Here is a 22,500-nt window from a genome sequence, read left to right as displayed (position 1 = left end):
GAGAGGGGAGAGAGGGAGAGAGGAGAGAGAGAGAGGGAGAGAGGGAGAGAGAGAGAGAGAGAGAGAGAGAGAGAGAGAGAGAGAGAGAGAGAGAGAGAGAGAGAGAGAGAGAGAGAGAGAGAGAGAGAAATAATACACTAAATGATGTGTAATAAAGTACTCTTCCTGCCTGCCAAAATTCATATAAATTTTTCTTCAGTTTACTTTTTTATTAGGTGAAATAACAGGATTGTCAGACAAACTAACAAACATAAATACATAACAGCACTAACACATACAGCGTCGAAACAGGTAGTCTTACCGGGGCCTCAGAGAAGAGGATGGGATGGTACTGAGGCTCACTCTTGATGCACTTTTCATACGAGTAGTCGAGAACCTTCTCAAAGGTGTCCCAGTCTTCGATCATTCCATCCTTCATGTAATTGCTCACTTCACAGCCTGGGTTTTGGAAGAGGGTAGAAAGTCTAAAAGAAGTTCTGCTTACTATTGGAAGATCTATACTTTATATTTATTTTTCTTCTTTTCTCATGACATCCAATGACATAACACAGAAAACAAAAGTTTGAGAAATCTGAGTAAGTGTATGCATGCTCACAAATAAAATCTGGAGCTATAATTGGATACAGAACATAAAAAGGAGTATATATTAAGGAAGCTAACTGGCATAATAAGAAAGAAAACCAAAGATGAAGAAGAAGAGGAAAAATAAGGACAATAACTATCTGTAAAATAATCAACATTTACCATCCACACAACTTTACCTTTTCTGGGCACATGGAGAGCAACTGTGTCGATAAAATATTTCTTCTCATTGGTCTCTTGGTTTTCCGTCACCCCGACACAGGAAGGAATGTCAAATTTTGGTGAATCCTCGCCAGCATAACCAACACGCAGGGAGGAGAAGCCTGGGTCGAACACCAAGGCCCCTACCTCATCTGTAAGAAATAAGCTAATGAGAAAACAGCAGATATTGTAAAAATACATACTATAAGCAATTTTATTGCATATTGTATGAAGAAATATATGCCTGATAATTGTTCCCATGTAAATCTCGTAGTTATAATCAGAATCCTTAAATATAACAAAATATTAAACCTTAAATCTATCAAAAATAAAACAATATGCAAATGATTTTCTATGGAGAGATGAGGTATGGGAGGAGCAAGAGAAACAGAAAGAGAACTTCCATTCATTTCCTGAAAACTTAAACACTGATGTTGGGTATTTTTTCATTATATATATAGAGTATGATATTTAAATTACTGTAGACAAAATAACCAATCAGTATGAATGGATCTAATTATAAAACATTAACATGTCCAAAATGCCTGAGCTCTCAGTACAGTGCACTATAGATCATCTGATCTATAATTGTACTCTGCCCAATCCACAGTAGAAGAGTGGATGTGAGTCTGCAGAAAAAGATTTATTCTACATGGTCCTTAGTAGTTGGAGATGTCTAGGAGACACTAGTATGAAAAGATTTACAGAAGATGCTGCTTTTCTCATGCATTACTGTTCCTGTAGAATCATAACAGTTGGTAGAAATAGAGCCAGAACCAAAATTATTCGGAAATATTCATGTTATATTAAGTGACTTCATGAGCTGCAAGCCTATGGCAAGGCTCTTCAACTTAAAGGAAGTTGACTCTTTCCCTTTAGATTTGAGAGGAAAGAAGACACCAAGTGTCTATACACTTCACTCTGGCCCAAAATACTCAGGGTGAATAGGTTCTCTGAGCAATGCACCTGTCAGCTGATTATTGTAAATAAACTGTCCTTACAGGGCAGATATCAAGTAACCTTGTCAAGAGAGAGATGATTTACTTTTCTGATTGAGAATATAATAGGGGCTGAAAATGATTTTGACAATTTCAATATTACACACACATTAATGACTAACGAAGACAGATAGGTAAAATGAAATGTGTTCCAGTTAAGGCTCCATTGGCAGCCATTTTCATTATATACAAATGACCTACATATAGACATAAAAATAGATAAAGCTGGAACTGGCTTAAAAAAAGAGAGAAAGAAAGAAAAAATGATATCCAAATCCACTGCAATATTAGTGTGATATGTGATGGACAGCCTACAATCTTGACTGGATATCAATGAAAATGAAAGGCTGTTAACATTAGGAAAATTGTGGAGGAATAATAATGCCTTGGCCTTGAAGCTGTCAACTTTATGGTAATGGAATAACTATCATTCTAGTAATGCAGACAAGATTCATATTGGAGTTAGCTGTTATGTAATAAGTACAGATGAAAGTAAAGATCAGTCACAGGCAAACCAATAAGAACAGAACATTCTCTTGAAGAATTTACTAGTTAGAAGCTGGTATCTGAAGAGTGCATGACAACCCAAAAAGGGCAAGGAAACAAATGTTTACTAGCTAAATGTCAGCTACATGAATGTGGAGATTTAGCCACTTGATTGTTCTATCCCACAGACAAAAACTAGCTGGTATATTAAAGATGTAATCACAAACCACTCGACAACTGGTGAGTGACGAACACGAAATGGGTACATTTACATCCATATAGACATGTAAGCATATGTTGATACATGCATATACAAGAAAACACTTGATAAGAGGTTTGAGACTGAGGGAAGGAGGGAGGGAGAGAGGGGGGAGAGGGGAGGGAGGGAGGGAGGGAGGGATAGAGGAGAGAGAGAGAGAGAGAGAGTCTCAGAGTGGTCAGAAGCCTTCACTATAACGCCCTCCAACTAACAGGGGTGACCAATAGTGCGGCACCGACCTAAGCCACGCCTACATCCCTGTTGACCTTTGCCTGCAACCTTGACCCGGACAATCACTCTACCTCGAGTCACGCTCCCGTTCGGAACGGCCTCCTCCTGGGGGGTCACCCTCCAGGGCCCCTCACCTTGCCGGGCCTATTCGTTGCCGGCTACGCTACCGACACCTTACAGTACTAGCAATAAACGTAACACCAGGCCGTGAGTTTCCGTCAACCAAAACCCTGACATATTGGTGGACAGCAGTGACAACAAACACCTCACAGAGAGAGAGAGAGAGAGAGAGAGAGAGAGAGAGAGAGAGAGAGAGAGAGAGAGAGAGAGAGAGAGAGAGAGAGAGAGAGAGAGAGAGAGAAACATAGGGCTTTTTGGGATATGAAAAGAAAAAGAAAAAGAAAAGAAGAAGAAAAGAAAAAGAAGAAGATGAAAAAAAAAAAAAAAAAAAAAATACAATTTTAAAAAACTGATGACATATTACAGAAGTAGACTAAATGTTTCATATTGTTCACTGATTATAAAGGTATGGCTTAGCAAGAAGTCAAATCACCCAAAACAGGCTACCCCAAATTTTATTTTCACTCCTGGAAATGTTTGACTTTCATTACCCCAAGAGCTGTCAGATGGTTTCTCATGGCTGATGTGTATTCTTGAAGGGTTGCTGTACCTACACTGAAACTATGGTTCACTAATCTCTATGCACTACACAATCATATTGGAGCAAGAACAAGTATATGCAGTCTACTTGTGTTTTTCTTTCCCCATGTGGTGTTTTTTATTACCCCACCACCAAACCCTAATACCCAAGTATGTATTTTCTGTTATCCCAGTTTGTTTTATGTACTGAGCTGATGGTACAGTACTTCCTCCAGTGTTAGTGTTCAAAGGCAAATGCATGCAAAGCACTTGGAGGGGAACTTATGATCTCCCTGGTACACAATATGCTGCATCTGAGTATGGTTGGATGATGAGTTATCTTTTAAGATGTTTTTCAAGCAGTTTGTACAGGAAAGAAAGGACAGGCATCTTTTACTCTTAATTTTAGATTGGGATATTAGTCATACTTCTGTGGCAACTATTTAATTGGTTCAAAAGGGAAACTCCGAGCTCATTGTACCAATGTAGCCTACTCCAAACCCCGGATGTTACTCGTTTTACTCATCAAAATAATTAATATGAAACAGCACTTAATCATCCTTTCCACAAAACAGAGCCCAAAGAAGTTCTGAGAAAATGTGAAGAAAGGTTACAGGAGCATAGGCATTTTTATCAAGCAACAAAGAAAAATATAAAAGAAACAGATTTAATCCCTTGAAACTAAGAACATACGGCAGATGAGTCGATACTGAATCCCCAAAGGATAAAAAGGTTGACCCTAAGTTAGAATAACTTATGACTAACTTAGAATAACTTAGGAGAATCCTTAAGAGGAAACTCCAGCCAACTACCATCTTTGACTGGGACACTAACGGACAAGGGAAAGCAATCTGATCTATGCAAAACCATTTGGACAACCAGCTTCAAGACCACCTATACCAGCATCAAGGTTTTCAAGCCCTGCTCCAGACTCCAATCACCCACTCCTTTTCCATAATCTACAGTTCATCTTAAGACTCAAGCCAACTAACCCCTGCTACATTCTCAAGATTGCTATACCAAAGTCAGGATCAGTTACCCCAGTTTCAAGACCAATAACACCATATGTTATGTCAGCAATTCAACGTGGCACTAACCTCTTCCTCTTGCAGTACACTGCTCAGGAATTAGAAAACATTTTATATTAATTTCTGGAGCCCTTAAAGGGGCTCCAAAGAACATGTGTTACACTATTCTTCTAAAAAATGCTGGTGAAGAAAGATCTTTAGTAACTATCACACAAGCCAGTAAGAAGCTAAAATCATTACTGGGGAGGAAATCAAAAGACAGCTGGGTGAAAAACAAAGTCTAAAAGGCAAAAAAAAAAAAAAAAAAGAGAGTCCTCTCAGACAATGAAGATGAAGAAGATCCCAAGCTAATGATGAAGTCTGATGGTTCAGATGATGAGTGTCTGCAAAGAAAGATGTTCTAAAAGGCAGATCCTTAAAAGTTTAATAACCCAGATATGTATGCTGTTTTAGGAAATATTGTTTAATTCATGTAAACAATGAGTAAATACCATGGAAATGTGGAAATGATGTTTACTTTGTTTTACTCAATGAAAATAACTTATTTTGGATTATAAGGTAGAAAAAGGAATGTGTTGTTTAACCCATCTATGTTTTATCTCCCCCCTTTTCTCGGGAAAGAAAAAATACCAAAAATAAAATCCTATAAATGTAAGTTCTTATACAAATCTGAATTTACTTTGTATGTGTTACAGTTTATACCAAATCTATGATATCATTTGCAATACATAAAAAATCCTTTGAATAAATATTGCAAGTGGAATAGAACTTTTTACCAATTTTGTCTCCCCCCCCCCCCCCCCCAGCTGCCCATACCTGCATTTATATAACAATCATATTGCCAAGGTTAAGATTTAGCCCCCTTTCATTGGGTTTATTATGTTTTAAAACAACTTTGGAACATATTGGCAGATCTACATGCAAAAACCAGCATTTAAAAGAGAAATTAATATATTTTTAATAGTTATTTCATAGTGTAGTTTTAACTTGTTGGATCTGGGAGCCTTGTAACCCACACATTGACCCAGAATCAGGGCATTACATATACTTGAGTGGTACTCTCCATGAAAAGTGTCCTCCCTGGAGCTAGTGCTCTTCAAGCCAGCCATGCCTCATGGATGGTACGTTCCACCTTTGTGGAAATAATGCAAAAGCCCCTTCCTTAATATCTGAGTCTAATCTTCCTCCACGTGCTTTGTGCACTCATGGTGTGTCATTCCTGTCACCCTGGCATTCACCCATAATATTCATATCTACTTATTCATGTTCCCTCAGCTAGATTATGTTTATAATAAAAATAACACCATCGATATTCATAGCACTAATAAAAAACACATTTTCCCGACAATTTAAGGAGAGGTGAAATCAGGTAAAGCAGAGCCATCTATGTATAGAGGCATTTCACAAAAAATATAAAAAATGAGCACAGCATTTCCCTCATTTTTTTGTTTATTTTCCTCGTCGCAAATGGGTTAAAGTTTTGAGTTTCTGCAGTTTTCTTCATTATTAATTTGAATCTTGTTAATTCTGTTGAAAACAAAAATGTACAGAAATTGATATCCGGGATTCATAGATTTCACTTCTTTTCATTTTTCATATATATTGAGAAACTGATTAAAACAAAGTAATTTGATGAAATTTGTTTTCTTTTGGAAAGAATGAAAGAAGAAAAAAATCTGGAAGGTCATTCTCTTACCCATATGCTGCCAGGGAAAATGCTGTGCTTATTTTAATTTTTTTTGTGAAATATCTCTGCACATAGATGGCTTAATCTAATTTCACCTTTCCTTGAATTGGTGTAAAAAACTTATTTTTTACTAATGCTATGGATATCAATGGTATTAATTTTATTATAAACATTATAATTACTATATTGTTTAAATCTTAGTGACAGCAACATCAGATAACATGAAATATTTTGGTAAATCAAGGAAAAGTGTAAATGGGCGAGACAGGAAGTACTTGTAATTGGCTCATTGGTGACTTGGTACAAGTGCAGCCATCTGTGTGTGAAAACAATTAATAAACTAAACTCACAGTGGGCATGGCATGTACATACATGACATGCTTGTTGGCATTAGGTTAATCCCTTACTGACAGGCCACACCTATCATTGTCATAATAAACCGCCCGGCCTACGGGGTACGGCTGTATGCCACAGTGACGCACCAGAGTGCTTGGAGCGGGACATTTGGCTTGTTGTAGCAGACTCCTGCGCCACAGCCTGCTCATTGCCATTAATCTCCTGAGTGTAGAATTTTTATTTATTTTCTTCACCCATCAGCAATGGGTTGAAATACCATTACTTGCTTGAGATAGCGAACTCCCATCCTTAAAGTTGGCTCGTTGCCATTAACACCTTATCGACGGGTCACACCATGAGGCGTCAAAACAAATCACTTGATCTGTGGAATGCGGCTGTACGTCACGGCAGCGTGCAAGTGCTACAAGCTGGTGATTCGGCTAGATGTACTGATCTCCCGCACTCAAAGTCGGCGCGTATAATTTCTTTTTCTAAATTGAATAATTCTGTCCAATAATTTGGCTAGGCGCTTTCAGTGCTGAAAAGTAATTTTCAGTTATGACGGAAGTATACAAAAGAGGAGTTTCTTAGAATCAATTTCTCTCTCACCTGCATACATTTTTTTTCCATTTTAAAAATGGCTCGTTCAAAATTTTCCCCTACCTTCATTTTCAGTAATACCTAATAGTTTTCTAATTACATGATACTGATTCCATGGACATTAAGACACAGGACTAACCTAGAAATAAATCCTTATAACCAAACCTATTCTGCTAAACATCCAGTCTCCCTTGCTACAAAGGCCTTTATCATAACTACTGATATTTTCACAGACTAAAACTACTACACATGCACATTAAAGCCATAAAGAATTTACTAATACATATCAAAACGCTTAGTATCGGTGACACGAAACTTTTGCGAATGAATACTAAGACAGGTCCATTCGTGCCTTTGCTAGCACATCCGACGCATGAAATAAGGCATTTAAAGTTTCCCTCTCCCATTCCAATGACAAACCATTGTTTTAAACCCGGGACATGAACTTTACATATTTTCTCAGCTCATGTCGTAAGTACATGAATTTCACGAATTAAACAACCTTCTCTATAATCCTCCCTGCTTTGTAAAAGGACGAAACCAACTCACCTCCGCCGTAGACGCCGCCACTCATGATAAACAAGGGAAATTGTCGTCGCCCGGCAGTGGCTTGGCCTCGGCTCAAGCGTCGGTTTGTTTGGGTGTGCGGCCGCCGGGGGTGCACCTTGCAAATGGCACATTTGGGATTTTTATAATTTACGTGACGTTATTTTGCAGGTGATGAATCTAAAAGTTGTTTATATTAAGTTGTTTATTACAGGAAGTAGGTTATAATTCTATAATAGTGTTTTATGATGGTACATTCACGGGTATCGACTTTCTCTCACTCAGAATGTCAGACAAGCAAATAATATACCCATATTACAAGAATAGATGCAATGCCAAATCATTCAACATGCCAAAATTTCAGGATGGTTTCTAAAGTCTAATATAAACCCTCGCTCCCGGGAATACAGAAGATGCACACCCGACCTCCTCTTTCGTAAACAAAAGTAGGAAGAGAAAGAGGAGAAGGCCTCTAATTTTCTTCGTTAATGGGGATTTTACGCCGTTTTATGAGATAAGTGAGTGAATTCCTACCCGCTTTTGTTTGCATGAGAGGTAAGACAAGTGTTTTAAAGTGAAGTTCAGTGAGGATTAGCTGAAAGTCATTGAAAGTTAATGTGTGGGGGAACTGACAGACGTGTTTTGGGATTTCTAGGAAGTGCTAACGTTTGTTTATATTCTCGATTGTCCGCTGTGTATTCTGGAAATGTTATCGCGAACAGTGAGAAGTTCAGATAGTATAACAGTAACACGAGATAATCGTGAAACGGGTGAAAGAACAATTTGGTTTTGGGTATGCCTACGCTATATTTAACCGTTAATCACATCATGGATGTAAGTAGGATATCATAGAGTAAGTAGCTAATTCACCTTATTATTGACAGATTATAGAGCAACGAATAAAATTGCCACCAATAGCTATGATTTCGGTAATCTGTTACATAGTTTTCATTTAGAAGGTTGTCCCATGTTTCACCCCAAATATGTAATTTTCTGGAATAGAGATGCATAACTGATTGCGATGATTTTTATATCAGTGGATTTCCCTCACCCTCTAGTACAGATTTATATAGTCATTATGCCACGGAACTCCCCAAACCCCTACATTCTTGGCCCCAATAGCAAAGGAGAGCACGAAAGGTATAGCGGAAATTGCAGGGTAAATATGAATAATATACGCAGATTCAGTCATTATATTGTCTTACACTATGGGCTGCTGCACCCTAACCCCCGCCTAGGAAAACAAAGGATCCTCCACGTATTAACGGCAGGGTAGAGTGCATGACCAACATGCAGGAGCACCTTACGCTGAGCCTGTCCCATGCTTCATCCTGCCATGAATATGTGGATGATTAATATCAGAATTGTTGTGATTGGTCGTGTGACGCTTTTCCAGAAGAAACACTAATTTCAGGGTGAAAACTTTTTTTCTGAAAGCTTGTGTTTTGAATGAATCTATTACTCATATAATTTGCAAATGTAGCAAACCTACAATATCGGCCAAGATAACTTGGGAGGGCATGATAAGCATCAAGGAAATTGTGGGGTAAAAGTGAATTATCAAAGTAAAACTTATATTAATTAGTTAATGGGAGTCATTTTCATAATAAATAGGGGGTTTTGCCCCCTAAACCCCCTTTCAGGGAGGGCTACAACTCACCCCTTGCCTGGTCTGCAAAATCTTCTCCTCACATGTAAAGGATAGAGCCTAGGCAAGTATGAAAGGATAGAGCCTAGCCAGTATGCTTTAATGACACACATTGAGGGTTAATAGGGAGGCTTTGCCCCCAATCCCCCTTCCAAGGGAGGCTACTGCCCCCTCTCTATCCTTACCTAGAACCCAGGCAAATATCTGGATTTTGTACTGATAATATCTTACCTTGACCAATAAATCTGCAATGGCCAGCCTGCGAGTTTTCAAAGTTCTCATTGTTGCTATTGGCAGGAATTTCAACCACAAACTACTGCTCATTTTCATTATTGCTGGGAATTGCAATCACTATCTACCACTCCTTTTCATTTTTGTCATGATATTTTGCATATTAAAGGCAAAACATCACCTTATACATGGCCTAGCCATTTATGGAACTGACTTGAATTTCAGCTGACTTCCCTTGGGTCCATTTTCCATTGTCATGTGATTATCTATTACAAATCTTATTGGCTCTAATAGACTGGTTGCTAGTGTCTGTTGTCACATCATGGCTAGGTGCAATTCCCATTGGCTCATTTGATTTCACTTGCTTATGTCATTCACTACAATTCTGTCTTACTGTTTCATTGCTTTCTCGCTTTTGCATAATTTTTTTCTTGCTACAGGAAGAGTATGTATCATGGAGTGCCTGGAATTTTTGTTAGGCAACATTTCCAATAATACCCAAATTTGTTTTCAGTGGGTTTCTCATGAAGTCTAGTGTGTATTTAAGGCGGGCTTGATTGATTGGCAAAGGTTTGATAATGTGATTTTATATTTCCTTATCCTTGTTCAAGTGGCAGTCCTGATGAGTGATGTCATGACCTAGTTGCAGCAAAAGTTGTTCTTACTGATTCCACTGACTTTGATAGGAATCCATTGTTACCTAATTTGAGCTTAGACACCAGGTATCTATGATTGTACTGTTATGTGGGTTAATGTTTATGGTATGGATGTACTCAGCTATGGCAAATTGAAAATTATATTCTAGTAGAGGACAAAAATTTGAAGTTGTTGGTTAAAGAAATAATCTGCAAACATGAATGGTAGTGCCACAGATAAAGGCTGCTCACAGCCTAAAACATGAATGTTGATGCCACAGATAATATTTGCTCACAGCCAAAATTCACTTAATGCTCCCAAGTTTCAGATCAATATTGCCATGTATACTGAGGCAAACATCATGTGTGCTAGGGGGTACTAAGGAGCAGAGCCCTATATTACCCTCCCTTTCTGCAATGCCTGAAGGGCATGCCCAATATCTAAGAAAATTTGTGATATGGTATTGTAATATAATGAATTACCAACTTGCAATGAAGAGATCACATTTATGAATAAAATAATATGATTCAAAGGGGAAATTATCATATATCCAATATACTTTTATGTTTTTTCTATTATTATCTTAGTGTGAGATGAAGTGTGAGGACTAAAAGGTTATCAGTTGTAAAGTAATCATATGATGTGTTATTCATTATTGGTTTGTACACTTCACATGATGAACAGGAACTGACATAACCATGTTTTGCAATCTAGCATTCATTGCAACTGCCATCAAAATGAAAAATTTACATGAAGATATCCAAAGCAATGTTTATTAATTTATATGTATGAGAATCATATTCTTATTCATGTACCAAAATTTCCTGGCATTTTAGATAACTTAGAAAACCTACTATAGACTATCTTGACCCATTGGATCTGGATACTTCTCCACCATCATGTGGCCCAAAATACAGGCATTAGGTTTATTTGAGTGGCCACCCTGATGAGTGTGCGGCTTGTATATGCTGGGTGCACACAAACGCTCTTGTCCAATGACAAGACTTCATGCTTCCCCTTTGCTATATTATTTTCTCTTTTCCTGCATAAGCATTTTTTTTTTTTTTTTTTTCTATTTTCCAATGTCTATATTTGTCATTTGATTTTTTTTATCCACATGTTAACTCAATGCCGCCGGGGAAAATAAATAAAAAATGGGGAAAATGCTGTGCTCATTTTTTATATATTTTGTGAAATGTCTCTGCACATAGTGGCTAGCCACAAAGGAGTCAATTAGTAGACTTTGTGACCTTATCTGATTTGAATTGGCGGGAAAAATGTATTTTTTACTAGTGCTATGAATATCGATGATGTTATTTTTATTACATCAATTATAATTACTATAATGTTATAAACATTAGTAATAGCAAAATAAGATAATATTCTTTCCAGTATATTGTTTTGCAAATAATTTAGTTGTTTTTTTTATAACAGTGTAGAATTTATTTTAGCAAATTCTCTACAGTGTATTGCTTTGACATTGTTCACTTAAAATACTGTATTTTGTTATCTGTTTGTTTAAGTTTTTAGACAACCACATAAAATTGTTTTTAGCTTTTATTATTAAGTGTATAGTTTAGATATTGTATTACTAAATTTTTTTTCAATTTCTTTTGTATTGTTTGTTTTCTGGTTACTTGTTTACATATCTGCATTAGTGTTAGTTGTTCAGTTAAGGTTGATAAAAGCCCATTTGTCATCAGACACTAAGAATGTTTTTCATTACTAACTTGATGGCAACTAAGTAACCAAAAATAATTCCGTAATGAATCCAGAACTGAACAAAATGCTTTATCTGATGGCTACTATGACAGTGATTTAGCTTCAAGCAATGTCCATGGTTTCTATGCCCATGGCTCTCTTGCAAAGACAAATAAATCTTCACTACATATGACCTGGCAAGACAGATTATTTTTTAGAGCACTACTGGGTTTTAACACGCTAAAATATATATTTTTTTTCTTTTCTTTCCTTTTCTTTCATTTCCTCTGAGTGGAATCTGTTACAGTTGCTTGATGTTGCATCACTCTGATTGCCATCCTTAGATTACTACTTATTATATATGGATATTGCAAAGAACCATCAGTGTCAAAACTGTTATTTTGAGCATGGTAATTTTGGTTTATTTGTTGTTGTTTTTTTTGTATTTTTTTTTGTTTTACCAAGTGCATGAAGTAATTCTAGGTACATAGTAATGGATAAGTACCTGAGGAGTGTTATGCCAGGTCAAGCAGGATTTAGAGGGATTAGATATAGACTGACGGGTTTGGTGTAATTTTGCAAATTTGTTTGGATGTAGATTGGCAAGGGTTTGCGGAAATACAGAGAGGAACATCGCAAGTTGTTGGCGGGAGATTAGAGATGCCACCTAATGGGTTCATGTGTTGGTGTATGCATGTGTGAGGACTAGTAATCTTTCATTACTTGTCTCTACATATTTTCAGTGACAGTCATTATGTGGCATTGTCTTTGTTAAAACAGTGGCTCAGTATGGCAAAAATATATGCCACGTCTTATGTAATTTAGTTTATTGATTGCATTGAACGTAGATGGGTCCGCAGATGGCTGATGTGTTAAAATCACTTTTATGAAACACTGCTGTTTTATTGTTTGTTTCTCAATGTTTATCATATACCTAGCCTCTATATAATTTTTTTTGCAAATTACACCCATATGTTTGGACTTTATTTTAAATATGTACTCATTTTCATTATTTTTAAAATGGATATGATGTAATTATTTGCATATGTTAATAGCAACATATTATTGTTATAGGAGTCAATTAGTAGGCCCTACATCTGCGCTTGATTTCCCCATTCCTTGAATTTGTGGCTTTTTTTGTTTTTTTCACTAATACTATTGGTGTTGCTACTGTTATGATTTATGTTGACAATATGATTATTATAATGTTATTGAAATAAGAATAACAAAAGATATAGGTAGTCCAAGGGATAAAAAAAAATCTTCCCTAAAATGAAGGAAAAGGGTAAACAGGTGCGATGGGTTGGACTATTAATTGACTCATTGGTAATTAAGCGCTGTGTAAACATCATTGATAAACTAAAATTATAGTGGCCAAGGTATGTATTTTTCTTTTATGTGGCCAGTGGGTTAATCAACTGAAGTAGGAATGGTACAACTGCAGTAGCCTAGCTTTAGATTAGCTTAACAGTACATTTGCCTCATGGAAAGGTTGAAATCTGTGTGTTTGTGTGCATGTACATGTTTCATTGTTTGTTTATGTATGAGCAGTGTCTGTTAACTTACTTATCTACCAATGTATTTGCACATAGGCCTATGTTCAAATATGGTTATGTCCATATAATGTCAGTAAAAAAAAACAAAAACAAATATATAAGAAGTAAATGAACCAATACATTTTTATTTCAAGTCTTTAAAAAAGTAGATATATTTAAAGTTGTGTGACATCTTCCCAGTTTTAAAGATAGTATTTACATATCTATATTTTTATATCAGATTTTTTTTGATGTAAAGCAAAATTCATATTTTGTGAGAAAACCAACTTGCATTTTGATTTATTGTTGATCTGTTTATAATGACTTGCAATTTTATTTATATTTCATGTTTGCTGTACGTTTACTTTTCATATAAACAAGAGAACTAAACCAGCCTCCTTTTTTCCAGCTGTTGCATGATGTCGTCCTCCAACGAGAAGAGTCCCTCTCAGCTAGCAATGGAGTCGGGAACATCCACACTAACTTCTAAGAATGTTATCCCAGGAACCCCCACCCCGGAGAGACCTCCAAGTGTGGGGTCACCAGGTTCCCCAGTGTCTGACGACACCTGCCCCATCTGCCTGGGCCATATCACAGACAAATGTGTGGCTGACTCCTGCCTCCACAGTTTCTGCCTGGTGTGTCTCAAAGAGTGGGCTAAGCAGAAGGCTGTGTGTCCCCTGTGCAAGCTGACATTCACCAAGATAATGCATGATATAAAATCAGAGACAGAGTACAAGGAGTGGAAAGTCCCACGGCCAGATCCTGTTGCAGATAGGAGTGCTGGGATCCCAAATTTCCAAGAATATCTGGATGCTGAAAGGCGAAGATTCTTTGGCTACCGCACAACCAATTTCCCCGGAGCGGCCGCAATCCGTCGGTTTCATCCACAAATAGTCATTCCAGATATACTACCTTCTGGCCCTCGTGAGCGCAGGCCTACAAGGTACAATCTGAGAGGATCATCCATGTTCCGCCTAAGTGTCTACCTCAATAATGTCTGGGTTCAGCCAATTGCAGACATAACAGGTCGCTATCGGCAGACCTCTCCTGAGCTTTACCGAGAGCAGCCAGCCCTGACTCACCGTTTGGTACCGTGGATCAACAGGGAAATGGCAGCTCTGCTGCCTTCCTCACGAATAGGTGCTGTTCTAGCAGAGGTCATGGAGCTCATTGAAAGGCATCCCATCAATTCTCGTGCATTTAAAAGAGCGATGCAGGTCCACTTAGGAAGGAGAACAAATCACTTTATCCATGAATTTTACCACTTTGCACGCTCACCATATGACATGGTAGGCCATGACAATGCATCACACTATTTACCCCGTTATGGGTTCAATGATGATGAAAGTAGTAGCAGCATCACTTCAGATGACAGCGATGCAGTGGTAGAAGTGGACCCAACAGGTAATCCTATTAATGCTAGCTCTAGCAGAGACTCTAATCAAGGACCTTCTGCGTCTGGAAATGTAATAAGGGAAGAAACTCTAACACAGGAAGGGTCTGTAGTAATCAGCAGTGAAGATAGTACAAGTAGTGACTCGGAGGATGATACAAGAACAGCATCATCTGCTCTGAATTTAAGTATACACAATCCAGAGCCTCCAGGGAGCCGAGTGACTGATGTTAGCCGTCTACTTGGCAGAGCCAGGGAATTCCTCTCCACCATAAATGAGGGAGCATCAACCTCAAGATCAGAAGGACCGGCAAGTAGCAGCACCCAAAGTATAAGTAAGAATCTGAAGAAGGAAGCCTGTGACAGTGACGACTCAGATGCATGCATCATCCTTGATGAAATTCCTCCCAAGAAGGACAGAACTCCAGAGATAATTAATCTTGATTCAGAAGATGATGATGAACCATCTTCTTCAAGGAAGGAGAGTCATTGGAAGAAGAAGTTGAGTGAGGAATTCAAGTCATCCCACAGGAAACGATCAAGTAAAAAGAAGCCGCATCTCAAAAGAGATAACTTTTCTCTACCCCCAGGTGAAGGAGAAGATGAAGGGCCATCGAGTAGCAAGTCAGCAAAACAGGACCACAGTTACTGCACTGAAGACAATTTTCATAATTGTGAACCATCGAGTTCTAATTCAAGGCCCAGATGTGCTGGCTCATCCAGTAACAGGATCAAAGGAAGTACCAAAAGGTGTGATAATGGCCAAAACTCCAGAGGGAGAAATCACATACACTTGAACAATGTGACACTTATATATTCTGATGATGAAGAAAATTTAGTCAGGACACACAGGCAAAAGTACAAAAGCAAACATAAAGAAAAATATAAGCAAAAAAGCAATCACTATGAAAGATCTTCAAGTTACAATTCTGAAGCCAACTTTTACAGGTCTGGCTCTCCTTCCAGAGAAAGAATTCCAGCACTAAAACGTGTGAAAAAGGACCACAGATCCAAGGTCAAGGGCTCCTCTAGATCAATCCTGGGAACAGCGGATTCACACAATTCCCCACACAGCAACTACAGGATCAGCAGTTCCTCAAGTCCATCGGAATCCAGGGAAAGGTCGGATTGCACTTGGTCTCCCACCTCAAGCGGGACAGCACAGTGCTCTTCGCAGAGAGACCAGTCATGGGACAATGCACTCAGCCGAGACTCCTCCTATGACTCAAGGGATTCATGTTACAGGGACTGGAGAAGTGACAAGCATGCACCAAAATCATCAAAGAAGTCATCATCCAAGAAGAAGAAGAGAAGTAAACACAAGCACAAATATGAGAAGGCAAAGAAGTCCAAGAAATGTAAAAGGAAGAAGAAGGTCAAATCCAAGAAAAGCTTATGCAGCCACACATCATCTGAATCAGAATCAGACAGCTCTGACGTAAGAACCAAGAAACCAGCAAGACCGAAGAGAAGCCGAATCCAAGAGAGCCCTTCCTCGGAGACTGACTCCTCATTGCACAGAAGCAGGAGGAAGTCGAGAAAAATCTCAAGTTCAGACTCCTCTTCCTCATCTTCCTCGGCATGGGAAATGTGATTTTTTTTTTCTTGAGCAGATTCCTTTCTTAACAGTCTGACATCGTTCTTATAACCATGAGAAATGATATGGATTTTATTTTTGAAAATACTCTTATATGAAATATGGATGGATGAATTTAATGCAAGCGCATGGAAGAGAGAAACATGAACTTGAGATTTTGATTTTCTTTTAATCTATTCCATTTTGCAGCTAGAGAAATATATATTTTCCACATTTTCCATCCTGCAAATAGTACATCAAATTTTAAAAAGATTTTGCTTGCATGAAAACAATGTGTCATTGAGGGCAGGACTTTTGGAATCCAAACCAATATTCCAAAATCTTTTGTGTAAAAATATATAGCTGTAGAATGTTTATTTGTACATCTTATATTTTACTTACTATAATAAAATATATTTGTCATTTAGCAGCGTATTGAAGACTATACAATATTGTTCTTGAAGAATAAAGGAATTAAAAATTAATGTTCGTTATTAATTCCTAACAAAACAACTGCATATCACACTGACCTTGACTTTACTGATGCATTAATGGTCCTCTTTAAATATTTAGTTACTTTTGTAGAAAAAAAATTGTTGATGGAGGTATCAGTATGAAAAAAGATGATTCTTGAACAACTTACAGAGTGCAGGAAATTGTTATTATGCCAGAACATTCTTTTTCAAGTAATATGTATTATATGTTCAAGAAAGACATTATAACTGAATTACAACAACAAAAAAAAGTGAGTCCCTTCCATTTACTTAAATTAGCAAAGATTATTGATGAAATCACTTGCTTATTTATGAGCAGTGTATCAGTATTTTACAGTTATGCCCCCAACTGATTTTAATGTACATTAGTTTTCCTTTGCATTAAGCAGTATATTCATATGTTTCAGGTTCATTTGATGTTATAGTGTATTTCTGTTCTTTCATTACGACAGTGTATAGGTACGGAATAAATTGTTTGCTGAAACAAATTTAGAATTAATTACAATTGTAACAGTGACTGTCAATGAATTTTGAGTCTATGAAAACATAATTTAATCAGTTTTTATAAAAACACTTGTGCTGTGCTTTTAAAGTTGACGGTCAGTGATGTTAAGCATTACTTACAATTTTTTACCCCCCTAATCCCTTGCCCGTTGTTGTCGTGGGGGGGCTTAGGAGGCGCAGACTGGGACCCAATGCTGGGGAACTCCCCAACCTTGGGACTCAGCCCTCGACTCAACAAATTTTGCATGGTCTTTTTTTCCCCTCCTACTTTTTCCTTTCTGTCCCTTCACCAACCCCTTCTACTATCCACTTCCTAAGGTGTGAAAGCCGTGCTGAAAGTATGAAAGGCTGACTTTGTGCCAGTCCTGAACGGCCTGAGGGAGCCATGGGCACGGTATTCCCCTGCTTTAGTTGTCTAGCCCTTACCCCTCAAGCGACCCCGAGGGGTGGACCGTTTCTCTCCCCAACATACTCCAGGCTTATCATGGCCAACAATGAATAACCATTAACCATTAACCATTAACCATACCATTATTAGAGGCAATGAGGCTTGCCTCTTCATCAAATAGCTCCACCAATTCAAACTCGCCCGATTCCCTGACCCCAGGCTCTCCTTTGACCACGGCTCTGAACACTACAACTAATACCCCCTCCTCAATGCCGACTAGTACAGTATCCACCCTAATCAACACCCCAGGAGACATTTCTACTCCCAACATGCTCAACTTCAACAACTATACCCCCACAACCTTCTTCATCAACTACCCCATCCTCCCTTATTACTACCTTACAACCTTATTGTCCACCTCCCCATAACACTACGTCCCTCAACACTACTCCCTCTTCCACATGCCCCCGTCCTTCTACTACCCCCATCTCTACAAAATTCTTAAATAATCTATTTAGCCCAGCCAAATGGGACCGATTTTCGTGATCCCTCCCACAACTTCTCACACTTTCTGCTTTGACAACCTGTTTTCATTCCTCAAATGCATATACATCCTTCACTTTGTCTAACCTCTATACATTACCTTACCCAACCTTAACCCATTTACTCGTAAATCCTTTGCACAACTTTGACAACTAATCACTAACTCAACCACCCTTCACTACCATTTACTATAGTGCTACATGACCTTAGATGTCTAGCACATTTATTTTGCTTTTAACCATTAACCATTACAATTTTTTACCATCATTTTATAATTTTATCTCACCTGCTTCTTCAAGTAAGCAAAATCCATGAGATAAATCCTTTCTGATACACTTAGTATTGGACAAAGAGAAATATACTGTTTACAAATTATCGTTATTCCACTACTATTTAAATCATTATCTTTTTATTATAAATAATAATATTACTATTATGATTATTCTCATCATTATCATTGCTATTATTTAAAAATATCATCATCATCATCCCTGTTCTTATTATTGTTACTATGACTAGTTTTTATCATTATTATTATAGTGGTTATTATTATTATTATTATTATTATTATTATTATTATTATTATTATTATTATTATTATTATTATTATTATTATTGTTGTTGTTGTTATTATTATCACTATTATTATTGTCATTCTTATTATCATCATCGTTGTTGTTATGTTATTATAACTATTATGATTCTTCTTATTAGTATTATTATTACCATTATTATTAAGATTTGTTATAATAATTTTTATTATTTTTGTTATTATTGCTATTATTATCATTGTCATGATCAATATTACTATTATTATTATTATTATTATCCTTATTATCATCATCATCATCATCATCATCATCATTACTATTAGTATTATTACTATTATTATTATTACAATTATAATTATGATAATAATAATAATGATAATAACAATAATAATAATAATGTTGATGATGATAATAATAATAATAATGATGATAATGATAATGATAATAATAATAATAATAATAATAATAATAATAATAATAATAATAATAATAATAATAATTATTATTATTATTGATATTATTGTTATTATTATTATTATTATTATTATTATTATTATTATTATTATAATTATTATAATTATTATAATTATTATTATTAATATTAATATTAATATTATTATTTCTGGTACTCTCAAGACTGGTCTTCTATCTTGGTGACTGAGCTGCAATAGCGGACCACAGTCAGTGGTCTTAGGTATTGTAGCTTCTTCCTCTTTCACTTTTCACTTCATGTCCAGTACTTCTCGAATTATTCTTGTTGTTCCAAGTAAACAAGGTTTTTGTAACATTTCAACTGCAATTTCCAAATCCAGCTTTTGTATCCATTTCTCGAACTGCTTTGTCACTGTCCCTAATGCCCCAATTACTACTGGAATAACTTCAACATCTTTCATTCTCCACATTCTTGCAATTTCATATTTCAGGTCGCATTAATTGTTGCACTTTTCTTCTTCATTCTTTTCAATACGTGTGTCAAATGGGCATGCTGGGTCGATGAGAAGGCATTTCTTGGTCTTTTTCTCAATTACAGTGATGTCAAGTCTGTAGTCATCCAGTGTCTTGTCGGTCTGTATGGGGAAATCCCATGACATCTTGCAGTCTTCTGATTCCAGCACTTTGTCAGGCTTGTGTGTGTACCACTGATCAGACTTCCCAAATACCCATTTCTCACAAAGCTTCCAGTGGATTATTTTTGTAACATTATCATGTCTCATCTGTTTATATTCGTTCTGTGCTTGTTTATGGCATTCTGACACAATATGCGCCACTGATTCATCTGCAGAACCACGTACACTACAATTTGAATCGACGTTCTCTCTATACACCGTTTTTCTTATATTCCTTGTACAAAGAGCCTGATCTTGTGCTGCTATATTTGTACTTTCTGTTTATTTCTTCAAATAGCCCTTTTTCAACCATTCCCATGATTTACTGTCTTTTACTTTTTCTATAACTTTTTGAAACTGGCCATGCAGTGCTTTACTCTCATATTCGTCTTGATGTTTCTTCTGTATATCCTCTTTGCTCCTCCCCTCCTTTTTGTTTTCAAGGGTACTACTGAGGCTTACTTCTTTCAACATGTTTTCCTCTGATGCACCTAAGTAGTCAAGACTATTTACTTCTGCCTGCACACAGTTTTCACCTCCTATCAAGCTTCTCCTACCGTCACATCTCTTCAAATATAGCCGAACAACATCTGCTTTGGGGTGGTGCGCACCATACATTGTCATCGGTTTTCTTGTTTTTCTGTCCAATTCTTCCAATTCATTCTTTGTCCGCTTTATGATCCCCGCCCCATATCTGACGATTGAAACCGCCCTTGAATTGATGGCTGAAATTATGTTTCCCCCATTTAGCTTTGATTTCAGTACGTTTCTGACTCTTCTGATGTATTCTTTCGTCAATTGTTCTTTCATCTCATCATGTTTAATGCCATCCCCTTCCAAAATACCAAGATATTTATATCCATTTTCCTCAATATTTCTCATCATTTTATCGTCTGGCATGCACAGATCATCACTTTCAACTATCTTTCCTCTTTTCATGATTAACACGCCACATTTTGATGATCCAAACTCCATTTTGATGTCTTCTGAGAATATTCTTACTGTATTTGCTAAACTGTCTCTTTGATCCTCATTTTTCGCAAACAGTTTTAGATCATCTATGAACAGTAAGTGGTTAATTCTTTCGCCTTTCTTCTTGACTTCATAGAAAATGTTTGTCTTCCTCAGCATCAGTGTCAATGGGATCATTGTCATTACAAACAGGAGTGGGGATTGGCTGTTCCCCTGAAAAAATCCTCGCTTTATTTTCGCATTTCCAAGTCTATTTTGGCCCGCATTCAGCTCTGTGTTCCAATGTTTCACTGATTCGCTCATGGAGGACCTGACATTCACTGCTACTCCAAACATATTCATACACTTCTTTATCCAACTGTGGGGCACCATGTCATATGCTTTGCGGTAGTCAATCCATGCAACAGCCAGTGATGTTAAGCGTTTCTTACAATTTTTCACTAACATTTTATCAATGAGCGTAGTTGGTCTTTTGTCCCTCGGCTTCATTTTCTGTATCCCTTTTGTTCTCATGGTAATATGTTTGCTTGCTCAAGATACAATTCTTCCGCTAAGATCCCTGTCAGCAATTTCCACAACAGAGGTAAACATGTGATGGGCCTAAAGTTTGCTACTGCGTTTCCTTTCTCCAATTCTTTCACATACAGTAATGTTTTCCCAGTGACCATCCATGACGGCACGTTATTTTCTTGGAGACACCTGTCAAGTTGATGTGCTATGCTACCATGCAAATTACTTAAATTCTTTATCCAGTACCCCCGAACTCGAACAGGCCCTGGGCTTTTCCAATTTGGCATTTTTCTCACCTGCTTCTTCAAGATGACATACAAGATAACATACATGATGACATACATTATTATTATTATTATTATTATTATTATTATTATTATTATTATTATTATTATTATTATTATTATTATTATTATAACAACAATAATAATAATAATAATTATTATTATTATTATTATAATTATTATAATTATCATTACTATAATAATAATAACAATATTACTATTATTATTATCCCCCCAAAATCCCAAGTCCGTTGTTGTCGGAGACGGAGCCTGAGGCCCAATGCGGAGGATCTCTACCCTGGGCTTCAGCCCTCGGCTCGACCAATTTTGAACTGTCTTTTCTTCTTCCTCTTTCCTTTTCCTTCTCTTCGCCAACCCCTTCGCCTGTCCACTTCCGAAGATGTGAGAGCCGTGTTGGAGGTATAAGACTAGCTTTGGGCATGGTGTTCCCCTGTTTAGTTACCTAACCCTTACCCATGACGGGAACCCTGAAGGATGAAGCGTTTCTCTTCCCTACATACTCCAGGCTTACTATGGCAATCATGATTTTGTCCTCTTAGCAGGGACATTGAAGCTTGCCCTATTATTAACTAGCCCCACTCCTCGGTACCTGCTGTCATCTCGGTCCATTCCAAGTCACCCACTTACACCCAACCCTCAGAAAACACTCCTTCCTCTCTCCCATCTTCCTCCTGTCTACTTCTCCCTTATTACTACTCTTCATCCTTTTTGTCTATCTCCCCGCAGTACTAACCTCACTCAGCACCACTCCCTCACTCTCTGCCCTTTTCCTTATACGACTTTCATCTCTACAAACCTTTGGAGTACTCAT

General features: G+C 37.2%; 2 protein-coding genes across 2 annotated transcripts in view; one reads left to right on the top strand and one right to left on the bottom strand.

The window, feature by feature from the left end:
* LOC125025615 (actin-like protein 6B) overlaps positions 1–7,722 on the bottom strand; it is a 16,126-nt gene extending 8,404 nt beyond the window's left edge. The window contains exons 1-3 of the mRNA XM_047613643.1: positions 7,597–7,722; positions 762–935; positions 302–438 (exon numbers count right to left, since the gene is read on the bottom strand). Of these exons, the coding sequence (XP_047469599.1) occupies positions 302–438; positions 762–935; positions 7,597–7,621 (336 nt within the window). The 5' untranslated portion in view covers positions 7,622–7,722. The remainder of the gene's footprint in view (positions 1–301; positions 439–761; positions 936–7,596) is intronic.
* Positions 7,723–8,014: 292 nt separating this feature from the next.
* LOC125025613 (E3 ubiquitin-protein ligase Topors-like) lies at positions 8,015–16,801 on the top strand. The gene is made up of 2 exons (XM_047613641.1): positions 8,015–8,111; positions 13,754–16,801. The coding sequence occupies exon 2, from the start codon at positions 13,761–13,763 to the stop codon at positions 16,332–16,334; it is 2,574 nt and encodes an 857-aa protein (XP_047469597.1). The 5' UTR covers positions 8,015–8,111; positions 13,754–13,760; the 3' UTR covers positions 16,335–16,801.
* Positions 16,802–22,500: the final 5,699 nt, after the last annotated feature.

The sequence above is a fragment of the Penaeus chinensis genome, chromosome 5 (assembly GCF_019202785.1).
Source record: "Penaeus chinensis breed Huanghai No. 1 chromosome 5, ASM1920278v2, whole genome shotgun sequence".
Lineage (NCBI taxonomy): Eukaryota > Metazoa > Arthropoda > Malacostraca > Decapoda > Penaeidae > Penaeus > Penaeus chinensis.
Note: the sequence above shows the minus strand (reverse complement) of the source record. Positions and strands in the feature narration are given on the sequence as shown.